The sequence below is a fragment of the Chanodichthys erythropterus genome, chromosome 17 (assembly GCF_024489055.1).
Source record: "Chanodichthys erythropterus isolate Z2021 chromosome 17, ASM2448905v1, whole genome shotgun sequence".
NCBI lineage: Eukaryota > Metazoa > Chordata > Actinopteri > Cypriniformes > Xenocyprididae > Chanodichthys > Chanodichthys erythropterus.
The window spans coordinates 4,453,620-4,476,157 of NC_090237.1; the positions used below are offsets into that span (position 1 = coordinate 4,453,620).

The window sequence follows — 22,538 nt, forward strand, 5'->3', positions numbered from 1 at the left end:
AAGTTTGTAACTAGGTTGCTTTGGGGCACCACTGACTTAGAAAAAAGTTTCCGGCATTCTTCAAAATATCTTCCTTTGTTGTTCAGCAGAACAAATGTTTGGAACAACCTGAGGGTGAGTAGCCTAAATGATGACAGAATTTTCATTTTTGGGTGAACTGTCCCTTTAAGACCATCTTAAATTTTACCAACTATAACCAAGGGGTAATCCGTCTTATTTTTTCCAATTCAAATGATACCAATCTACCTTTTTATGTATCTAAATTTAAAAAGTTATGGCCAGTCTTAAAGAAAACTTTTAGATGACTAACTTTAGTCTAAGCAGTTTATGCAACTGGCCACAGGGGGTCCTCATGTAACCCCTCCAAGAAGCAAAAGATTGGGTTCTTAAAAAGTAGGCAGAAATATTCTTATATCAGGCTGGAAAGCCAAAGCAGAAATAACATCTCACCTCTATAATGATTTTTGTTCCCTCTCTTTCTGTAACATTTTTCAAGCAGCTTTTCAGTAAGCTCAAACGTTAAAGAGAAAAGGTTTAAAAAAGTCATAAAAAGTAGTAAACAGCAACAAAGTCACATGTTCAAATAAAAATAAAAGGCTTCAGTGTTTTGTTTAAAACAATGCTGTGCTAGGGGACAAAAATATTATTTTTTATAATAGTTCAAAGAGTAAAGGGTAAATGAACTCAAATAAACTTCTAGAAGGTATTTCATTCATAATTCTATTATCATTATTAATGCCCTTATAAAAAATAAGGTGTAAAAATAAAAAATGTGTACATCTTTATTTTAATGTCGTTATTTTTTAATTGTTTCATAAAAGTTCCTTTCATTAACTTTTGTGTTAATTATTATCAGTGCTGGTTGGTAACTGATTACATGAAAAAAAAAAGTGTTAATTGTAATTAGTAATCAGATTACAGCTACTGTTTTATGGATTACATGATTACATAATCACACAATGACAGAAAAGTATTCATAATTTTATTATTTTATAATATTTTGTTTTTATTTTCAAAAATTTAATTAATTTTATATCTTTATGATTGAATCAATCATTACCTTTTCATCAACTCACAATCCCCCTGCAGTTCTTTCATTAATCCCAGTTTGGGAAACCCTGGCGTAATGTAGGCTAATCCTTAAAGGAACAGTTCATCCAAAAATGAAAATTCTGTCATCATTCACTCATCCTCAATTTGTTCCAGACCTGTATGAATTTATTTCTTCTGCTGAACACAAAATATTATGTTTTGAAGAATATGGGTAACCAAACAGTTGTCGGAAAAAAATACTATGGAAGTCAATGGAGACCAACAAATGTTTGGTTACCAACATTCTTCAAAATATCAAGAAGAATAAATTCATACAGGTTTGGAACAACTTGAGGGTGAGTAAATGATGACAGAATTTTCATTTTTGGGGAAACTATCCCTTTAATATATATATAACTATATATATATATATAATATAACTATCCCTATATATATATATATATATATATATATATATATATATATATACACACAGTGTTATGCAAAAGTTTGTGAACCCCTTGCAGAAAATGTGAATAATTTTAACAAAACAAGAGATCATAAAAAATGCATGAGTAAGACATTTTACATAAAAGATGTTTACATATAATTAGATGTTATACATATATATACAAAAAAATAGCTGAATTCATTAAAATAACCCCATTCATAAGTATGTGAACCATTGGTTCTCAATACTGTGTGTGGTCACCTGATGATCCACGACTGTTTTTATGTTTTGTGATGGTTGTTCATGAGTCTCTTGTTTGTCCTGAGCAGTTAAACTGAGCTCTGTTCTTCAGAAAAATCCTCCAGATCCTGCAGATTCATCAGTTTTCCAGCATCTTCTGCATATTTGAACCCTTTCCAGCAGTGACTGTATGATTTTGAGATTCATCTTTTCACTCTGAGGACAACTGAGGGACTCAAACACAACTATTAAAAAAGGTTCAAACATTCACTGATGCTCCAGAAGGAAACACGATGAGTTAAGAGCTGAGGGGTGAAAACTTTTGAACAGGATGAAGATATTTTGTTTAAATATCATTGTTTTTCATTTAGTACTGGCCTCCGGAAGCAACAGAAGATACTTTCATGTTTCACAGAGACAAATTAAGTACAATTTATCTTGATCTTCAAATTCCAAAACTTTCCCCCCCCCCCCGGTGAAATATTTTTTATTTTTTTTCCCCCGACAGGATGTTTGCATGACGGGGTCCCGAGCGTGTGTGGTGGGAGGCGCGTGAGAACATGAACGGAACGTGGAGTCACGGAGAAGCCGACAGACAGAAGAACATGATGACCATCATGTAACGGAGAGGACAGCAGCTGCACCGGTGATGTTTACCGGCGATTTGCGGTTAGACGACTTGCGTTGCGGTGCGTAAAGAGCGCGCGCGCGCGAGAGAGAGAATCATGAGCGTCGCGCTGAAGAGCTGGAGGGCCAATGAAGGACCCAAACACTTGATCATGGTGAGATGAGACATTTATTAGGCTACAACTGTTGTTTTGTATCCTTATAGGCGCGTGCACTGAGATGTCTGTGTTTGCCGAACAGGAGAGGTGTTGTCAGTCGGACTGTTGTACTTTAATTGTGTGTGTTTGTTTTGGTCAGATGGTTTGGGTTGCAGCGAATGTCTTTCTGTTCTGGAGAACATTCGTGTTGTACTACAGCGGAGCGCAGTATTATTATCTACACGAGATGCTGGGGGTAAGAACCGAGTTTATGAGTCGAGTTTGAAGTGTGTTTGTGTTTTCAAGTCTGGGATGTGTTACAGTTGTGTGCGTGTAGACATGCATGATAAAGTTTTGGTGGTGTTTGTAGAGACAAATTTTGTTTGAGAGCTGATTAGTGTTTTGTTTTTGACTTGAAGATGTGTTTGTTGAGTTTGAGGTGTGTTTGTGTGTAGCCATTGAGATATGAGTCTGACAGGTGTGTGTTTATGTTGTTTGTGTGGAGTTTGACAGGTGTGTGTTTGTATTTTACAGTGTGAGATGTGTGTGTGTATGTAGTGACGGTGTGTTGGTGTGAGATGGACAGGATGTCTACAGCTCAGCAGTGTGAATCAGGGTAATTGTTGTCACAGGTTATTGTTTATTGTCCTGAAAAGATGCTGCACAGGAACACACAACTAAGACAGAGAGACCTTTGACCAGAATTGGACAATTGCAGCAGTTTTACACTGTGTGTGTGTGTGTGTGTGTGTGTGTGTGTGTGTGTGTGTGTGTGTGTGTGATCCCTCATGCAGCAGGGTTGTTGAGTTTCTGTATTGAGCTGAACAGGCGTGTAACGGCACGCTCACTTCTGTACAGGAAACAATGATCAAACACCACTGACACATACACTGTAGAAAATTTACGCTTGATTGTGGGTTTAAATATTTATAGAAAGTTGCTATCGACCTGTTTTTTATTTTGTGAAAATTATAATTTTAAAATATAGCTGCAAGCAGCAATTACGGGGCCAAGCACAAAAATGGCACAAGAAGCAAGCCAACATGGCTGGGAGCATCAGACCAGCAGTAGTGAGCAATTAGAAAAAAAGTTATTAGCATTTTTGTCAATTTTGTTATATCTTTTGACCACAAGCTGGCGCTGGTCCGAAACTTCTCAGGCTCCTTCAGTGCATTGTCCTGATGACCCATACCAAATTTATGAATTTTGGTCAAACCCATCAGAAGTTATAAGCAAAAATGGCATTTTTAATATCTCCACTCCAGTAGGTGGCGCTGCGCCGAAACAGAGTATGCTGCCTCAGGTCATGCTTGTGAAGACACATACCAAGTTTGGTCTGAATATGTCAAAGCACTGAAGAGATACAGCTTCAAGAGTCGTTTTTGCATCATGCCTCAAATTCTTTGCTCTGGTATACGAAAACGGTTTGACATATCGACTTGAAATCCATAACTTTTTGTCGGCATGGTCTGACGATGACACGGTTCAATTTTGGTGAAAATCGGAGCAACGGTCTAGGAGGAATTCGAAAAAGTAGGTTTTTAAAGAAAAACAATATGGCGGACAGGAAGTTTAGCTGACTATGGCAAATTTGATATCTTTGTTCTCAGCATGACCCAAGGAATCTACTGAGACCAGTTTCATTACAATTGGTGAATACAGTCAAAAGTTATTAGCATTTTTGTAAATTTTGTTATAACTTTTGACCACAAGGCGGCGCTGTGCCGAAACTTCTCAGGCTCCTTCAGGGCATTGTGCTGATGACCCATACCAAGTTTTGTAAAGATACGTTAATACGTTCGTAAAATACAGCATTTTAGCACAAAATTCAAAATGGCCGACGGCCAAAATGGCCGAATTGGGGAAAATTGGATATAATTCGACTCGGCATGATTCCCCGAATCCAACGAGACCAAATTTATGATTTTTGGACAAACCCATCAGAAGTTATAAGCAAAAATACCCATTTTTCATATCTCCGCACCAGTAGGTGGCGCTGCGCCGAAACACTGCATGGTACCTCAGGTCATGCTTGTGATGACATGTACCAAGTTTGGTCTGAATACAATAAAGCGTTGCGGAGATACAGCCTTACTTCTGTTTTCGCAAGCACTACGTACAATTCGTTCGTTAGTTTTTCGAAAACGGTTTGAGGAATCAACTTGAATTCCATAACTTTTGTCAGCATGGTCTGAAGATGATCTGATTCAATTTTCATGAAAATCGGAGTAACGGCCTAGGAGGAGTTCGAAAAAGTAAGTTTTTCAGAAAATTCAAAATGGCGGAAAAATTTTCATGACGGAAAATGACGTCATATGGTGCGTCTCGATTCGTCTTGAGGCAAGGAATAAGAGGAAGAATTGTGTTTCTAGCCCTTATGGTTCAAAAGTTATTAACATAAATATAAGTGCAAATTTGGACAGCTGGTGGCGCTAGAGGGATTGAGTTAGAGACTCCAAATTTGCTATGGACAAAGGTCAGACTGTCCTCTGACTGTGTGCCAAATTTCACAACTTTCCCGCAAGCGGTTCTATGGGCTGCCATAGACTTCAAGAGCGGAAGAAGAAGAAGAAGAATAATAAATATAGCTGCAAGCAGCAATTACGGGGCCAAGCACAAAAACGGCACAAGAAGCCAGCCAACATGGCCGTGAGCATCAGACCAACAGCAGCAGTGAGCAATTAGAAAAAAAAGTTATTAGCATTTTTGTCAAGTTTGTTATAACTTTTGAGCACGAGGTGGCGCTGGTCCGAAACTTCTCAGGCTGCTTCAGGGCATTGTCCTGATGACCCATACCAAATTAATGAATTTTGGTCAAACCCATCAGAAGTTATAAGCAAAAATAGCCATTTTTCATATCTCCACTCCAGTAGGTGGCGCTGCGCCGAAACACTGTATGATGCCTCAGGTCATGCTTGTGATGACACGTACCAAGTTTGGTCTGAATATGTCAAAGCATTGTAGAGATACAGCTTCAAGAGTAATTTTTGCATCATCTCTCAAATTCTTTGCTCCGGTATACGAAAACGGTTTGACTTATCAACTTGAAATCCATAACTTTTTGTCGGCATGGTCTGAAGATGATACGGTTCAATTTTGGTGAAAATCGGAGCAAAGGTCTAGGAGGAGTTTGAAAAAGTAGGTTTTTAAAGAAAAACAATATGGCGGACAGGAAGTTCAGCTGAATATGGCAAATTTGATATCTATGTTCTCAGCATGACCCAAGGAATCTATTGAGACCAGTTTCATTACAATCGGTAGATATTATCAAAAGTTATTAGCATTTTTGTCAATTTTGTTATAACTTTTGACCACAAGGTGGTGCTGGTCCGAAACTTCTCAGGCTCCTTCAGGGCATTGTCCTGATGAACCATACCAAATTTATGAATTTTGGTCAAACCCATCAGAAGTTATAAGCAAAAACAGCCATTTTTCATATCTCCACTCCAGTAGGTGGCGCTGTGCTGAAACATTGTATGATGCCTCAGGTCATGCTTGTGATGACACATACCAAGTTTGGTCTGAATATGATAAAGCATTGCAGAGATACAGCTTCAAGAGTCATTTTTGCATCATGCCTCAAATTCGTTGCTCTGGTATACGAAAACGGTTTGACTTATCGACTTGAAATCCATAACTTTTTTGTCAGCATGGTCTGAAGATGATACGGTTCTGATTTTGGTGAAAATCGGAGCAACGGTCTAGGAGGAGTTCGAAAAAGTAGGTTTTTAAAGAAAAACAATATGGCGGACAGGAAGTTCAGCTGACTATGGAAAGTTTGATATCTATGTTCTCAGCATGACCCAAGGAATCTACTGAAAACAGTTTCATTACAATCGGTTAATATAGTCAAAAGTTATTAGCATTTTTGTAAATTTTGTTATAACTTTTGACCACAAGGTGGCGCTGGTCCTAAACTTGGTATGCTCCTTCAGGGCATTGTGCTGATGACCCATACCGAGTTTCATAACGATACGCTAATGCGTTCGTAAAATACAGCATTTTAGCACCAAATTTAAAATGGCCGACGGCCAAAATGTCCAATATGGGAAAATTGGATATCATTCGACTCGGCATGATTCCCCGAATCCAACGAGACCAAATTCATGATTTTTGGCCAAACCCATCAGAAGTTATAAGTAAAAATAGCCATTTTTCATATCTCCGCACCACTAGGTGGCGCTGCGCCGAAACGCTGCATGTTGCCTCAGGTCATGCTTGTGATGACAGTTACCAAGTTTGGTCTGAATACGATAAAGCGTTGCGGAGATACAGCCTTATGTCTATTTTCGCAAGCACTACGTACAATTCGTTTGCGTGTTTTTCGAAAACGGTTTGAGAAATCAACTTGAATTCCATAACATTTTGTCGGCATGGTCTGAAGATGATCTGGTTCAATTTTCGTGAAAATTGGAGTAACGGCCTAGGAGGAGTTCGAAAAAGTACGTTTTTCAGAAAATTCAAAATGGCGGAAAAATTTTCATGACGGAAAATGACGTCATATGGTGCGTTCGATTCGTCTTGAGGCAAGGAATAAGAGGAAAAAAGAATTGTGTTTCTAGCCCTTATGGTTCAAAAGTTATTAACATAAATATAAGTGCAAATTTGGACAGCTGGTGGCGCTAGAGGGATTGAGTTAGAGACTCCAAATTTGCTATGGACAAAGGTCAGACTGTCCTCTGACTGTGTGCCAAATTTCACAACTTTCCCGCAAGCGGTTCTATGGGCTGCCATAGACTTCAAGAGCGGAAGAAGAAGAAGAAGAATAATAAATATAGCTGCAAGCAGCAATTACGGGGCCAAGCACAAAAACGGCACAAGAAGCCAGCCAACATGGCCGTGAGCATCAGACCAACAGCAGCAGTGAGCAATTAGAAAAAAAAGTTTTTTTTTTAAAAAAAGCATTTTTGTCAAGTTTGTTATAACTTTTGAGCACGAGGTGGCGCTGGTCCGAAACTTCTCAGGCTGCTTCAGGGCATTGTCCTGATGACCCATACCAAATTAATGAATTTTGGTCAAACCCATCAGAAGTTATAAGCAAAAATAGCCATTTTTCATATCTCCACTCCAGTAGGTGGCGCTGCGCCGAAACACTGTATGATGCCTCAGGTCATGCTTGTGATGACACGTACCAAGTTTGGTCTGAATATGTCAAAGCATTGTAGAGATACAGCTTCAAGAGTAATTTTTGCATCATCTCTCAAATTCTTTGCTCCGGTATACGAAAACGGTTTGACTTATCAACTTGAAATCCATAACTTTTTGTCGGCATGGTCTGAAGATGATACGGTTCAATTTTGGTGAAAATCGGAGCAAAGGTCTAGGAGGAGTTTGAAAAAGTAGGTTTTTAAAGAAAAACAATATGGCGGACAGGAAGTTCAGCTGAATATGGCAAATTTGATATCTATGTTCTCAGCATGACCCAAGGAATCTATTGAGACCAGTTTCATTACAATCGGTAGATATTATCAAAAGTTATTAGCATTTTTGTCAATTTTGTTATAACGTTTGACCACAAGGTGGTGCTGGTCCGAAACTTCTCAGGCTCCTTCAGGGCATTGTCCTGATGAACCATACCAAATTTATGAATGGTATGGTTGTGAATGTGCCAAATTTCACAACTTTCCCGCAAGCGGTTCTATGGGCTGCCATAGACTTCAAGAGCGGAAGAAGAAGCGGAAGAATAATAATAAGCGTACGGAACGCCAACAATAACAATAGGTGCCTAAGCACCTTCGGTGCTTGGCCCCTAATAAGCGTACGGAACGCCAACAATAACAATAGGTGCCTAAGCACCTTCGGTGCTTGGCCCCTAATTAATAATATTTTTGAAGATAACATTATAACAATTTCTAGCCATAATATAATAACAATGTTTTACAACTATATTATCTTATTAATATTCTTTGCATAATTATTTTAGTTTTAAGTAATAATATTTAAGATATTATAATTTCATAACCATAATATTCTATCCACAATATTATAAAATTGTAATATTATCTCATTAATGTTTTTTGTGAAAACTATTAATTATTTTGCATTAATAATATTATTATAACCATTTATTAAAATATCTCATTAATATTTTTTGTGTGAAAATGATTAATTATTTTGGATTAATAATACTTAAAATAATATTATAACCATAATATTCTTACAATTTTTATTAATAATTTAGTGAAAATTATTTTGAAATAATAATATTTTTAAGATAATATTATAGCAATTTCTTAAAATTATAGTATTGTGAAAATGCATAATTATTTTGCATAAATAACATTTAAGATAATATAATAACCATTTCCTAACCATAATATTCTAACAATTTTTTAGATTATAATATTATCTTATAATTTTTTTTTGTTAACATTATTAACAATTATTTTGAATTTATAATTTTTTTTTAAGGATAACATAATTTTTTAATGTTTTTGTGCAATTATAACACAAATGCCATTTATTTATTTTTCAAAACAATAACTATTCTCCTCACACACTATAAATGTGTTTTAAAATGCATGGCTGCCGTTGTGTTTTAGGGAAAGTGTCTTTCTCATCATATCTGCGCTCGTTAAAAAGCCTGAACACGGCTCTGACCCCTGTGTGTGTGTTTCTTCAGCTGGGTCTGTGCATCAGCCGAGCGTCGGCCTCCGTTCTGAACTTCAACTGCAGTCTGGTGCTGCTGCCCATGTGCAGATTAATGCTTACCTTCCTGCGAGGATCCCAGCGGGTGAGACAGACATCATGTGCACTTCGAGAAAAGTTGCTCTCTCTCTTTCTCTTGCTCTCTTAAAGGCAGCATGAACTAAAAATTATATCTATGTCTATATATATATATATATATCTATATCTATCTATCTATCTATCTATCTATCTATATATATGCATTTCATAGAGAGTTAAGTTAAGAATAAAAGACATTTTGCTGCTGAGCTGAATGAGGGTTGTTTTGACTCCTGACTGTTTTTTTAGGTAACCAGTAGACGTGTTCGTCGGCTGCTAGATAAGAGTAAGACATTCCATGTGGCGTGTGGAGTCACTATATGCATCTTCTCAGGTGAGATATCAACCATAGTTTGTGCTGTTTCAGCATATAGTCCAGTCCACACTACAGCTTAATCGCTTAATCCACCCACATAGACAAGAAACTGTCTGACTGACAAATTTTGCTTGTTGTACATGTCATTTAGGAGGCTGATGAGGTGAAGGATGAGGTTTCTGCGACACTAGTGGTACCTAGCAGAATTACATGTACGGGTGCTTGTGAAGGCAGGTCTTAACAAGTATAAGTAGGCTGCTTTCAGTATTTTAGCTGTGTTGCTGTGTGTCATGAGTAATCAAACACTCTATAGTGAACATGAATGTGAGCATCATCTGCACCGGGTGCAACTTTTTGGCTTGTAAAACTAAACACCCTCTGGCTCCGCCTGCTAGAGTAGCCACGCCCCAAACTCACGCTATTGGTTGAGCTGGAAATAGATTGACGGACATAAACCCATGAATGGCATAATAATAGTAGTCAATGAACGATAAACTGGGTTAAAGGGTTAGTTCTGCCAAAAATGAAAATTCTGTCATTTATTATTCACCCTCGTGTCGTTCCACACCTTTAAGACCTTCATTAATCTTCGGAACACAAATTAAGATATTTTTGATGAAATCCGATGGCTCATAGCCAGCAATGACATAAAACATACTAAAACATATTTAAATCAGTTCATGTGAGTACAGTGGTTCAATATTAATATTATAAAGCGACAAGAATATTTTTGGTGCGCCAAAAAAACAAAATAACGACTTATTTAGTGATGGACGATTTCAAAACACTGCTTCATGAAGCTTCGGAGCATAATGAATCAGTGTATCGAATCAGCGATTCAGAGCGCCAAAGTCACGTGATTTCAGCAGTTTGGCTGTTTGACAAGCGATCCGAATCATGATTTGATACACTGATTCATTATGATCCGAAGCTTCCTGAAGCAGTGTTTTGAAATCTGCCATCACTAATTAAGTCGTTATTTTGTTTTTTTTGGCGCACCAAAATATTCTCGTCACTTTATAATATTAATATTGAACCGCTGTATTCACATGAACTGATTTAAATATGTTTTTAGTACATTAATGGATCTTGAGAGAGAAAATGTCATTGCTGGCTATGAAGGCCTCACTAAGCCATCGGATTTCAACAAAAATATCTTAATTTGTGTTCTGAAGATGAACTAAGGTCTTACGGGTGTGAAACGGCATGAGGGTGAGTAATAAATGACATTATTTAAATTTTTGGGTTAACTAACCCTTTAAGAGAATATATTTTCACATACATTTGTTTTTTTACATACTTTGAATCTGAAATAGAAAAAACAGAACAGTTCAGTTGCAGTTACGTTTACATTGTTACATGTTTCAGTAGGAATCCATTTCCTCACGCAGATTTCGTAAGGGGTTAAAGTTGGTCAATTTGCCATGTTGACCAGCAGAAAGTTGCTTTTTTTGAAAGTGGCTTCTGTGTGAGCTGTGCTTCATACATTAATACACTATAGAGTCTGGATCCAGAAGTAAAAACTCCATCAGGAAAAAGATTTTTAACAGTAACTTATAAACCTTTAAAGACAATCTTACCGTGAGTACGAAGTTGTTAATTATTAGTATTTGCGTCTGTTGAAGCCTGCATTAAATTTAAAATAATCACATTTAACAGCAGAATTCCTGGTGAAGAACTACATTACCCATGATGCTGTACACAAAATTCCACCAATCTGAGTCGAAACAAGCAAAACATGCAAAAAGATCTCTTTAGCCCGACCCACTCCCATGAAGCATTGCAAATGACGTATTTGAAAATTCAAAATACTTAATATATATGCATATTTTGCAATAAACTTATATTGTTTATATATTTTTAATCAATATTTTTAAATGCACAGTTTTATATTCCTCTATTGTTTTTAGCTTGATTATGCTGTTCGCAATTCTTTCCCTCTATAAAACCAGTTTTTGTCCAATTTTCAAAAACTTTTTTGCTTCAAATCAAAGTTTGTTTGTTATGATTCTCCTCCTCGTAGCTGATTGGCTTGATTCATGCCTTATAATGTTTTTGAAATGTTGTTGTTATTGGTATATATGCCTGATTTTGTATAGTGATTGTTTTTAAGACAAAATTGTTAAATTATTGTAAACAATGTATTGAAGTGAGACTGCTGATTGCCATGAATATAGCCATTGCTGCTGATATGGCATTAAATCATAAATGAATGAATGAATGAATGAATGAATGAATTTAATTAATTAATTAATTAATATAATGTTTTTGAAACCCCTATGGAAGAAATGAATGGAAAGAATACTTCCGGAACCAACGCCGCGGGAACTCACATACTCTACTGACAATATACAGTGGGCCTTTTTGCTAACCTTTATGCTCTGAAATATCTAGTGTACTTGCTATAAAGTGTCTCAAGAACAAGATTTGACACAATGACCCTTCAAACTTTATCAAATCCCGTGACTTCCTCCTCAGACGTGTCATTGTAGCAGCCTGGAAACCTTTAGATTTGTTGTTCAAAAGCCAAACAATCAGATGCAGCTTGTCATTTTTCCAAAGATTGTACCATTTTTAGTACGATATGAACAAGATCTGAATGAACAGACCAAACTGACTCCAGAGCAATGCAGACACAGCAGATTCATGGGGGAGGGAAACAGATTATTTAGGTTGAGTCACTAGTCTGTCTGAAAACACATTCCTGTGTGTGTGTGTGTGTGTGTGTGTGTGTGTATGCATATATGTATGTATGTATATATATATGTTGCTGTCTGAGAGTTTGAATAACTCTGTCTAGTGTTGCAGTGGCCGACAGGTGTCTGTGTGTGTGTGAGAACACAGGAATATCCCAAGGGATTCCCAGCTGGTTTTATCTTGTGTCTGAGACCCCCCCCCCCCCCCATTTCCTGTCTCATTGCATTGTGGTCTTGTTCTAATTACAGAGCTCTGAGGCATCCCGCTACCATGACAACTACAACACACCCGCATGCAACAAACACACACACAAAGACAGCCGTTGAATAGACAAATGGTCATGCTGTCATTGCTAGTGTGTTTGTGTGAGTTGATGATGTGTGTGTTTGTGTGTGCAGTGGTCCATGTGTGCGCTCACCTCGTGAACATGGTCAGTTTCTCTGTCAGATATTCAGAGGATTTCCCCGCGCTCAATGTCGCTCAGTATCGAGGACAGGTAACGTTACTAAATACACTTTCATTAAATAATGCCTCACCAAGGTTGATTTTATGTGATGCAGCAAAAACAGTAAATATTATTACAATTTAAAATAACTGAATATATAGTAAAGTGTAATTGATTCCTGTGATCAAAGCTGAATTTTCAGCATCATTACTCCAGTGTTCAGTGTCACATGATCCTTCAGAAATCATTCTAATATGATGATTTGATGCTCACGAAGTGCACTTTTAAATCTGATGTTTATGACAGTTATATAGTTATTTTTGCAGTTTGATTTGATGTTCATTCGTGTTTTTATCTCTTCAGGATCCCAGAGTTCTCATCATAAGCACAGGTGCCGCACATCTCCCTTCTTTACTTCCACATTAATGAAACTGAAATAATGATGTTTATTGTCGGAAGATTATAAGTATGTGGACATATTCTTCTAACTTTGTTAACTTTGCCTCTTTTTATTTTGGGTGTGAAATTGTCAGCTGAGGTGTTTAAATTTCTCTCTGACTGAATTAAATTAATATTTCAGGTTATTTCAGACAACATAATGTCTAAACTTAATAAACACTCCCATGTGTTACTTTAATATTATTTAAATGCAATTATAGTTTTTATTAAGTTTTGAATTAGCTTTATATATATATAATTTAATTTTCATTTTCATTATTTTTTTTTGTATTTGTGCTTTTATCAATTGTATTAGTTTTTAATATAATTTAATTAATTTTTATATTAATTTCAGTTTGTATTTATTTATTCAAAGTTTTGAACTTCACTTTTTTATATTTTTTAGTTTTTATTTTAATTTGCCAATTTTATTAGTTTTTAAAAATATTATTACTATTTAATTCATTTTTATATTAATAATAATTATATTGATATTATAATATATTTTATATTATTCAAATAATTGTTTAATTTTTAGTAATTTTCCCATGTGCTTTTGCCAGTTTTATTAATATTTTAAATATTATTAGCATTTAATTATTTTTTATATTAATAATTATTATTTTATATTATTTTATTTTATTCAAATAATTTTGTTTTAATTTTTAGTAATTTTGTAATGTGCTTTTGCAATTTTATTATTTTTTTTAAATATTATTACTATTTAATCAATTGTATATAAATAATAATTATATTATTAATATATTCTATTTTATATTATTTCAATCATTTTATATTGCTTTGTATTTATTTAACATTTTGAATGTCACTTTTTTATATTTTCACATACTTTAATTTATTTCAGTTTCAGTTTTACTTCTTATATAATTAATGTTAATCATTTCTGTCAGGCAAGATTTCTAATTTTCTTTCATGTTTTTTTTTTTTTTTAAGTTTTAAATTGTTCTTCTAATACTTATTTTATTTTAGCTTTGTCAATTAAACAAAAATCGTATTTTTGTTTTATTGATTGTCGGCTCTCCTCTCAGTTCCTGGAGTCACTGGTGTCCTGTTAGTGCTGGTGTTGTTTCTGATGTTTACAGCGTCGTCTTACTCTATTAGGTGAGATCCTCAAAGCCTTTAACTGTTATCTGACCTAACTCTGACCCTAGTCTCCTCTCCCCAGACCAACTTCACACACACACACTCGACTGTAATTACCGAGACCATTACCTGGAGGGGTTCTTCCCGTCTGATTGATCTGGGGTCGATGGGTTTATCCTCTCTATTGTCCTGCTATAATTGAGTTGCATTAGTTCACTTTAGGGCACTTCAAGAGCGCCTCGTTCAGTCTAAGAGACCTGCACACTCTTTTATCTCGCTCTCCTTCTTACGTGAGTGCAATTGTTTGTTTTTCTTAGAGTCTCGAGCTACGATATATTCTGGTACACTCACAACCTCTTCATCGTCTTCTACATTATTCTGATGGTCCATGTAGCGGGGTGAGTTTATTAATGCATTTCCTTTACACACATATAAACAAGACTGAGAAAAGATTTATGCAAGATTAGAACTTGTGCATTAGCAAATCATTTAAGTGGACCTATTATGCCCTTTTACAAAGTCTTGGTTTTGTTTTTGGGCTGTACTAAAATATGTTTTTATGCTTAAATGTTCAAAAAACACATTATTTTCCTCATATTCTCCATTGTTGCAGCTCCTCTCTTCCCAGTCTGTCAGTAACACTCTGTTTAGTTCCTGTCTCTATGAAGCCCCTCCTTCTGAAAAGCACAATGTGCTCTGATTGGTCAGCTAGACCACTGTGTTGTGATTGGTCAACTGCTTTGAGTGTGTATGGGAAATGTCTCGCCCCTTACTATAACCGCAAGTTTCAACACGCTACTAACTAACTCAACCAGGCCCCGCCCCTTTATTTTGCATATGCCTTATTATTTAAATGAGGAATATTGCATTTTTGAACTAAAGTACTTTTAGTGAATAGAATTATCCAAATCGGGATGTTTTGTCCCTGTATGCTTTATGCTTGACGCCTCTCTATCCAATAGAGGCACTTTAAAGTATCAGTCAAATGTGGAGGCCCACCCACCTGGCTGCATGCATAAGAATCTCAGTTCAGACTCATGGACCAATCACAGAGCAGCAGGAGAGAAGGGGGTGGAGTTTTCAGGTGGACCACAGACAGTTTGTCAAGAAGAGGCCCGCTTCCAACCTCATTTCCCTCAGGTCCGTCTGTCTGATCAAGAGTAAATAATTGCGTCTGGGCATGTTGATTATATTTTGTGTTTGTGTTCATCTGTATGTGAATGATTATCAATTGTTGAGAGAGAGTGTGTGTGTTTTAGACGTGGCTGTGGGTCTCTGCTCCTCTCTGCCTGTACTGTGCCGAGCGCTTGTATCGATTCATAAGAAGCAGCGCTGCTCCTGTTACCATCGTTTCTGTCGTTAGCCATCCCTGCGATGTCATAGAACTGCGCATGCTGAAGAGCGGCTTTAAGCCCCGCCCTGGACAGGTGAGCCCCGCCTCCTCACAGTTACATTACAATTTGTTTACAAAGAATTTAGAACTTTTAAAGGAGAAATTGCTCTTTTTTTTTTTTAAATAAAAAGAGTTCAGTCTTTACTATGCTGTTCAAAGGTTTGGGGTCAGTATGATTTCTTTACATTACATTTTAACATATATGCAAATAAAAAAGGCTATTTTAAATTGTATTAATATATTTTTTAATCAAATAATTGCACTTTTTCTGTATTTATTGTGTTCATGTTATTCGGGTTTAATGTATTGTGATGTATCCTCTAGTACATCCTGCTGAACTGTCCGAGTGTGTCGTCATTTGAAAACCATCCCTTCACTCTCACCACAGTAAGTGCATTTGAGTGCACTTAAGTCATGATCATATTCGTGAAATTAATGCACATGAATGGAATGTCATAATTGGGAAATGAAGGAATTTATTTAGGTACAGATTTGGGTGTGTCAGTGAAAGAAACATGGTTAATGGTTATTGCTCATAATCACATTTTAATTGCATGTTGGCATATTAATTATTCTGTCCAATGTCATTTTAATGCACGTTACATTGTAGTTAGGATTCCCAAATGCATATGCAGGAACTTCCCAGCAGGACCTGAAGGCACATATGAACATAAACATTCTTCCCTAACAGGGCTGAATGCATCTTCAATGATGTAATGCTCTTTAAGATTGTTATAGTATCAGCTTACTCTCTCTCTTTGAAACAAAACATTCCATGATGAAGGGAAATGTTTCCATTAAAAAGCATATTTGTCCATTCTTGAAACATGCAAAATGTAGCAATAAACCTCTCCACCCATACACAATTACAAAGTTTGCACTCTCTGCCATGTCCTTTTTACTAAAACTTTTTTTTACCCGCTCACACATTTTGCTTGGAGTTTTCCTACCCCCAGGGGTCTGTCCCCTTTAATGCATGACTGTACCTGATCCTCACACAATCCCTGCTCTCTGTGTGTGTCTGACTGTGATCCTCAGTGTCCAACAGGGAAGAATCAAACATTTGGCATTCATCTCAGAGTGCTGGGAGACTGGACCTGTGAGTACACACACACACGGCTAATAAATAAAAGACCATGTGATCTGTATAGTCTAGTTCAAAGGTTTCTGTCAAAATGTGTGATTTTGGGATTAAAACACACTCTTGCACTCACATTTTTGTTGGCTCAGTCTTGTACCAGACTCTTTCCATTATGTCATACTTCAGAGATACTAGATTCCTGGAGGGAAAACACACTGTAACAAAAGAAATACCACATACCCAGTGCAAACACACATGCCTAGCAGGCGATAAAACTAACTCTGCCATGTCTAGAGACCAGAAAAAGATTTGAGCCAGTAACTATATGCTTAGCAATGACCTAGCAACTACATAGCAACATGCTATAAACCACATGACATTGCGCTAAATACCATCTAAAATGCCTGCACAGAAATGGCTTCAAAACAACTGAGAACACTTTAGCAATCACTCAACAACGTTTTAACAACCACTATAATCTTTATAATGCCTTAGCAACCACATAGCAAGATACTAACAACCACCCAGAACCCTTTGGCAACTTCATAGCAACAGGCTAAAAACACTTAGAACACCATCACCGTAGCAACCATATAGGAACACACTAACAACCACCCAGAACCCCTTGGCAACTTCATAACAGTGTGCTAAAACACTTACAACAACACCATAACAACAAACAACCACCCAGAACCCCTTGGCGACTTCATAGCAACGTGCTAAAAACAATTAGAACATCAACACCATAGAAACCACATAGCAACATACTAACAACCGCATAGCAACACACTAACAACCACCCAGAACCCCCTTGCAACTTCATAGCAACGTGCTAAAAACACTTACAACACCAACACCAAGCAACAAACAACCACATAGCAACACACTAACAACTACCCAGAACCCCCTGGCAACTTCATAGCAACGTGTTAAAACACTTACAACACCAACACCATAGCAACAAACAACCACATCGCAACACACTAACAACTACCCAGAACCCCTTGGCAACTTCATAACAGTGTGCTAAAACACTTACCACCAACACCATAGCAACACACTAACAACCACCCAGAACCCCCTGGCGACTTCATAGCAACGTGCTAAAAACACTTACAACACCAACACCATAGAAACCACATATCAACATACTAACAACCGCATAGCAACACACTAACAACCACCCAGACCCGTTGGCAACTTCATAGCAACGTGCTAAAACACGTAGAATCCCCTAGCAACCACATAGCAACATACTAGCAAGACCCCGCTCACATTTTCTAAAAATCTACTCAACATTTTTTTCTTTGTACATATATTGTTTACATTTTTTTGTGTTTGTTATTTTTTAGCGAGATTTTCTCAGCTTCTGCTTCAACAGTCGAACATCTCAGAGATCCTTCCCATGATGCAGCAGAGGCGATATCCCACGTAAGTCAACTACGTTGTGGGAAAAATGTTGGTGGCGTTAATGAAGGTCATGATCCAGTGTCACAACCCTCTGACCGTGTAATTTCCTGGGAAAAATGCAGTTTTCCAGCTTTGTGTGGGCGGGGTGTCAGGTGACAGGCTTTACCAAGCCTCGCCGTCCAATCAGAATGAATTACATCATTTCCTCACGTTTTTTTTTTTTTTTTGCAGTAGTGCAGCCGTTGTGTGTGTGTGTGTGTGTGTGTGTGTGTACAGTGGGAAATTACTGCACATCCTCATCCTGTGTGTATTTGTGTATGCGTGTTTATTTGTGTGTGTGTGTGTTTAGTTTTTTTTTTTTCTGTTGTGTGTAAGTGTGGGTTTGCTTCCTTCCTAATCTGGTTTTATCAGTGGAAAAGCTTCAGTGGTTGTTGCAGTGAGCAGCATTTTCTGGTGGGATGATTGAAGGTTTGCTTTGAATAGTATAATACTTGTTCTAATTTTTCAGTTTTTATACTGTGTTTTCACTATAGTATGCTGATTCTCTCCATGGAATTCACAAAACATTGTTTCTCAAAGTTCTGAACAAATGTTGCAGTAAACAGAACATTTGTTAAAGTTATGTAGTCTTTCATAATGTTCTCAAAATGTTAGCACACAAAACTTTTTTTGGTCTTTTTTGAAACGTTTTAGTTGGACATTCCTCTAACATTTTTTAAATGTGGCTATTTGTTTGCAAAATGAGAGAATGGAAAACATTTTAAAAACTGGATGTTTTGAACATTCAGAAATAATGTTTTAATAACTTAATGGGAACTTTAGCTGGGTACAGAGTGAAGTATGCAGAAGTTAGAATGCTAGGATTCCATAAGTTCTGTTTGGAATGGAATTGTAGCTTATAGCATACTGCAGTATAGTATAACAATAGTATGGAAGTGTATTATTCTGCCGCCACACAACATCTCTCATCTCATTGGTGGTTCTTTCTTTCTTGTCCCTCCTCAGAGTCCATGTGGATGGTCCGTTTGGCAGTCCGTCTGAGGAGGTGTTTAATTACGAGGTCAGCTTGTGCGTGGCAGGAGGGATCGGAGTCACGCCGTTCGCGTGTGTCCTACAGGCTCTCTTGTGAGTGGTCAGTCACGTTAGATGTAACCTTAGTTCATTCTTAAACACTTGGGCTGTGTTCTAGCTAAACTGCACAGTACACACTGCATACTGCATTCCTGTAGCTCAAATGGCAGAAGCAATGTCGAGGTCATGGCTTCAAATCCCAGGGAATGTGTGAACTGATAACATGTGAACTTTGAATGCTATGTATGTCATCTGGCAAGTGCATACATGATCAATGAAAAGTGGAATGCATTGCATTGTGGGATTGATCCTAGTATCTATGCATACAGAAAAGAGTAAGACTATATGCAATTTATACATAAAAATTAGTTAGTATGGTAGGATTCCATTCCGAATATAGCCATGTAAACATCTCCCATGTGTTTACACTTTTTAACACATGCATGTACAATGTTAATATTGTGTAAATCCACAGCAAAGTGTGTGACAATGTGTTTGTGTGTGTTGCAGTGATGACTGGTGTCAGTATAAGCTTAGGAGGCTGTATTTCGTTTGGGTCTGCAGGGACCTTCAGTCCTTCTATTGGTTTGCTGATCTACTGTGTGGCCTTCATGAGAGGGTAACACACACACACACACACACACACACACACACACACACACACACACACACACACACACACACACACACACACACACAAAATAATATGCAAAATAATATGCAAAATATACACAACTTACTGAAGGCTATTCTGCCACCTACTGGCTGATGTTATGAATATGTTAATATGGGCTGATATTCTGTAACTTCAGCAGTCCTACATAGTTACACTGATATTAAATAATGCTCTTTAACCCTATAAAGCCTAATGTATCATATTTAATACACAAAATACCTCTATAATGATTAACATATAGCCGTTGCACACAATCTGCTACTGTACATGACTTCTGTTGTCTGAGTTTAGACTTTTTTTGGCAAGTAAAAGGTCTTTTAGTATAATTATACAAATGTCAATGTAAACGTTATAATGTTATATGTAAACATAAGAATAATTTGTATATTGTCAGTAATATTTCAAGATGAACACTTACTGGACTGAAGCAACTTGATTATCCATGCATCATTTTTTTGAAAAATCATTAGTCTCAGATATGATCATCAGGCTTTTATGGAAGGTTTATTTATCTCTCAATCTTCATTGTATTGGATTATATGATATAAAACTACAGAGCTTTAAACATTAATCTAAGCATAGAAATATCATCTTACCAAGACATTATTGGCAGATATAGAGTGACTGATATTTATATGCATTTTATGTTATGAAGATCTCATTGATTTACTTTACAAGCATCTGAATTTCATCTTTTTGGTCATATAAATATCAGCATCTGCACCAAATCGCTGATTATTATTTCATTCAGGCGTCACAGGGTTGATATCCTTTCATTAACAAGTATTTCTCCGTGTCTGCAGCTGTGGCGGGACAATCGTCCAGACTATCTGAATGTCCAGCTCTACCTCAGTAACACTCAGGAATTACAGGTGTGCACTTTAATCTCATTTTTCATTAGTTATTTGCTAATATTACCTTAAATTATGCGGTTTTGGTGAGTTTTGTAGATGCAAGCTCTGCTGTATTGAATTATTTTATGCATATATCAGTTGCATTGCTTGCAAGTTTTACTTTCATTGTGTGTTTTGAAGAGCATCGGTGAGGAACGATACCGTTTTCTGAGCTCCAGGCTTCGGATTGGTCGGCCAAAGTGGAAGCTCCTTTTCCAGGAAATAGGGAGAGCCAATCAGCTGTGAGTATGATGAACGAAATAATGTCCTTCTTAATGATTGCAATGATGAAAAATGATGATGTGTGTGTTTGTCCTGCAGTAAGAGAGTGGGGGTTTTCTGCTGTGGACCCAAAGGGATCTCGAAAGCGTTACACACCCTGTGCAATTCAAACCCACACTCAGGAACTGCCTTTGAGTTCAACAAAGAGTCCTTCAGCTGAGGGATCACAAACAGACCAATGGATTAATGCCAAAAACGCCACTCTGTCACTGAGGAATGAGGACATGTGTAGATTCATCCTCGTCTAAACACGAATCCTCGGACAATGAAAGCCGGTAAACAGTGTAACGAGGGAAAACTTGCACAGTTGTGCTCTTATTCAGGGAATATTTGTGATTCTGCATGTGGAGTTTGTCTACATGAACCCTTGATAGACCCTAAAAAAACTCTTCTTCCCATATAAAATGGGTTAAAAAGGACTAGATCACCCAAAGATGAACATTCTGACATCATTTACTCACCCTCATGTTTTATTGCCTATATACATGTAGTATGTTTTGGTGCATTTTATACATTTACACACACAAACCATAAAGTATACATTCTCGTTTATTTTAAGTATTTATTTCTTTTGTATTTTTTATAGTTTTTGTTGGCATTTTTATTATTGTTCATATTTTATTAAGACTTTTTGCTCATGAAAGTGAAATGAACTGCACTGTTATTGTAATACCACTGCCAAAGAATCCATTTAATCACTGATAATGATATTATGTATGTGTATTACATATAAAGATACAGTACATAAGTGTCACAGTGATGATACAAGCACCATAAATATCATTGGATGACTAGAGATCAGGACGAGACCTTAGTTATTACCTTAGTTATCATTACCACTATTTATTAATTGGCATATGAAATAGAATGCAATGATATGCATTTAAAAAAGTAGTCATCTGACCTCACTGTTGCATTTGCAATCATCTCGGAAATTACAAGTATTCTTTCGCTGTTTAAATCCAATTGTTTTAAAAGCAAAAAAACCTAAGGATCTTAAAATTTGTGGGAGAAATTGCTTCGGGTTCATTCATTGCACTTGAAGTGAAAAGTCATGTGAAGCGCATTGCATTATGGTTTTATACTGCACATTTTGACTAATGTAGTTTGTACATTGCCATTAAAAAGTTTGGATTTGTTTTGGACAGCAATTACTTGATCAGAAATACAAAAACAACAGTAATATTGTGAAATTATTACAATATAAAATAACTCTTTTCTATATTTTAAAATGTAATTTATTCCTGTGATCAAAGCTGAATTTTCAGCATCATTACTCCAGTCTTCAGTGTCACATGATCCTTCAGAAATCATTCTAATATGCTGATTTGATGCTCAAGAAACATTTCTGATTATTATCAGTGTTGAAAACAGTTGCGCTGCTTCATATTTTTTGTGGAAACCATGATACATTTTATTCTTCAGGATTCTTTGCTGAGGAAAAAGTTCAAAAGAACAGTGTTTATTGGAATTTTTGTTTTGATCAATTTAAAGCATCCTTGCTGAATAAAAATATAAA

General features: G+C 36.6%; 1 protein-coding gene across 2 annotated transcripts; it reads left to right on the plus strand.

Annotated features, from left to right (window-relative positions):
- Window positions 1–2,327: 2,327 nt before the first annotated feature.
- Window positions 2,328–22,025, plus strand: LOC137004327 (NADPH oxidase 4). Of its 2 annotated transcripts, XM_067364567.1 has the most exons (18): window positions 2,328–2,505; window positions 2,648–2,743; window positions 9,110–9,220; window positions 9,463–9,547; window positions 12,625–12,722; window positions 13,035–13,062; window positions 14,159–14,231; window positions 14,531–14,611; window positions 15,176–15,353; window positions 15,473–15,640; window positions 15,931–15,993; window positions 16,645–16,705; window positions 18,040–18,118; window positions 19,103–19,222; window positions 19,679–19,787; window positions 20,648–20,716; window positions 20,879–20,979; window positions 21,059–22,025. In XM_067364567.1, the coding sequence occupies exons 1-18, from the start codon at window positions 2,449–2,451 to the stop codon at window positions 21,177–21,179; spliced, it is 1,698 nt and encodes a 565-aa protein (XP_067220668.1). In that variant the 5' UTR covers window positions 2,328–2,448; the 3' UTR covers window positions 21,180–22,025. The 2 variants fall into 2 exon arrangements, with proteins under 2 accessions (XP_067220668.1, XP_067220669.1); XM_067364568.1 differs by lacking the exon at window positions 2,648–2,743.
- The last annotated feature ends 513 nt before the right edge of the window (window positions 22,026–22,538 follow it).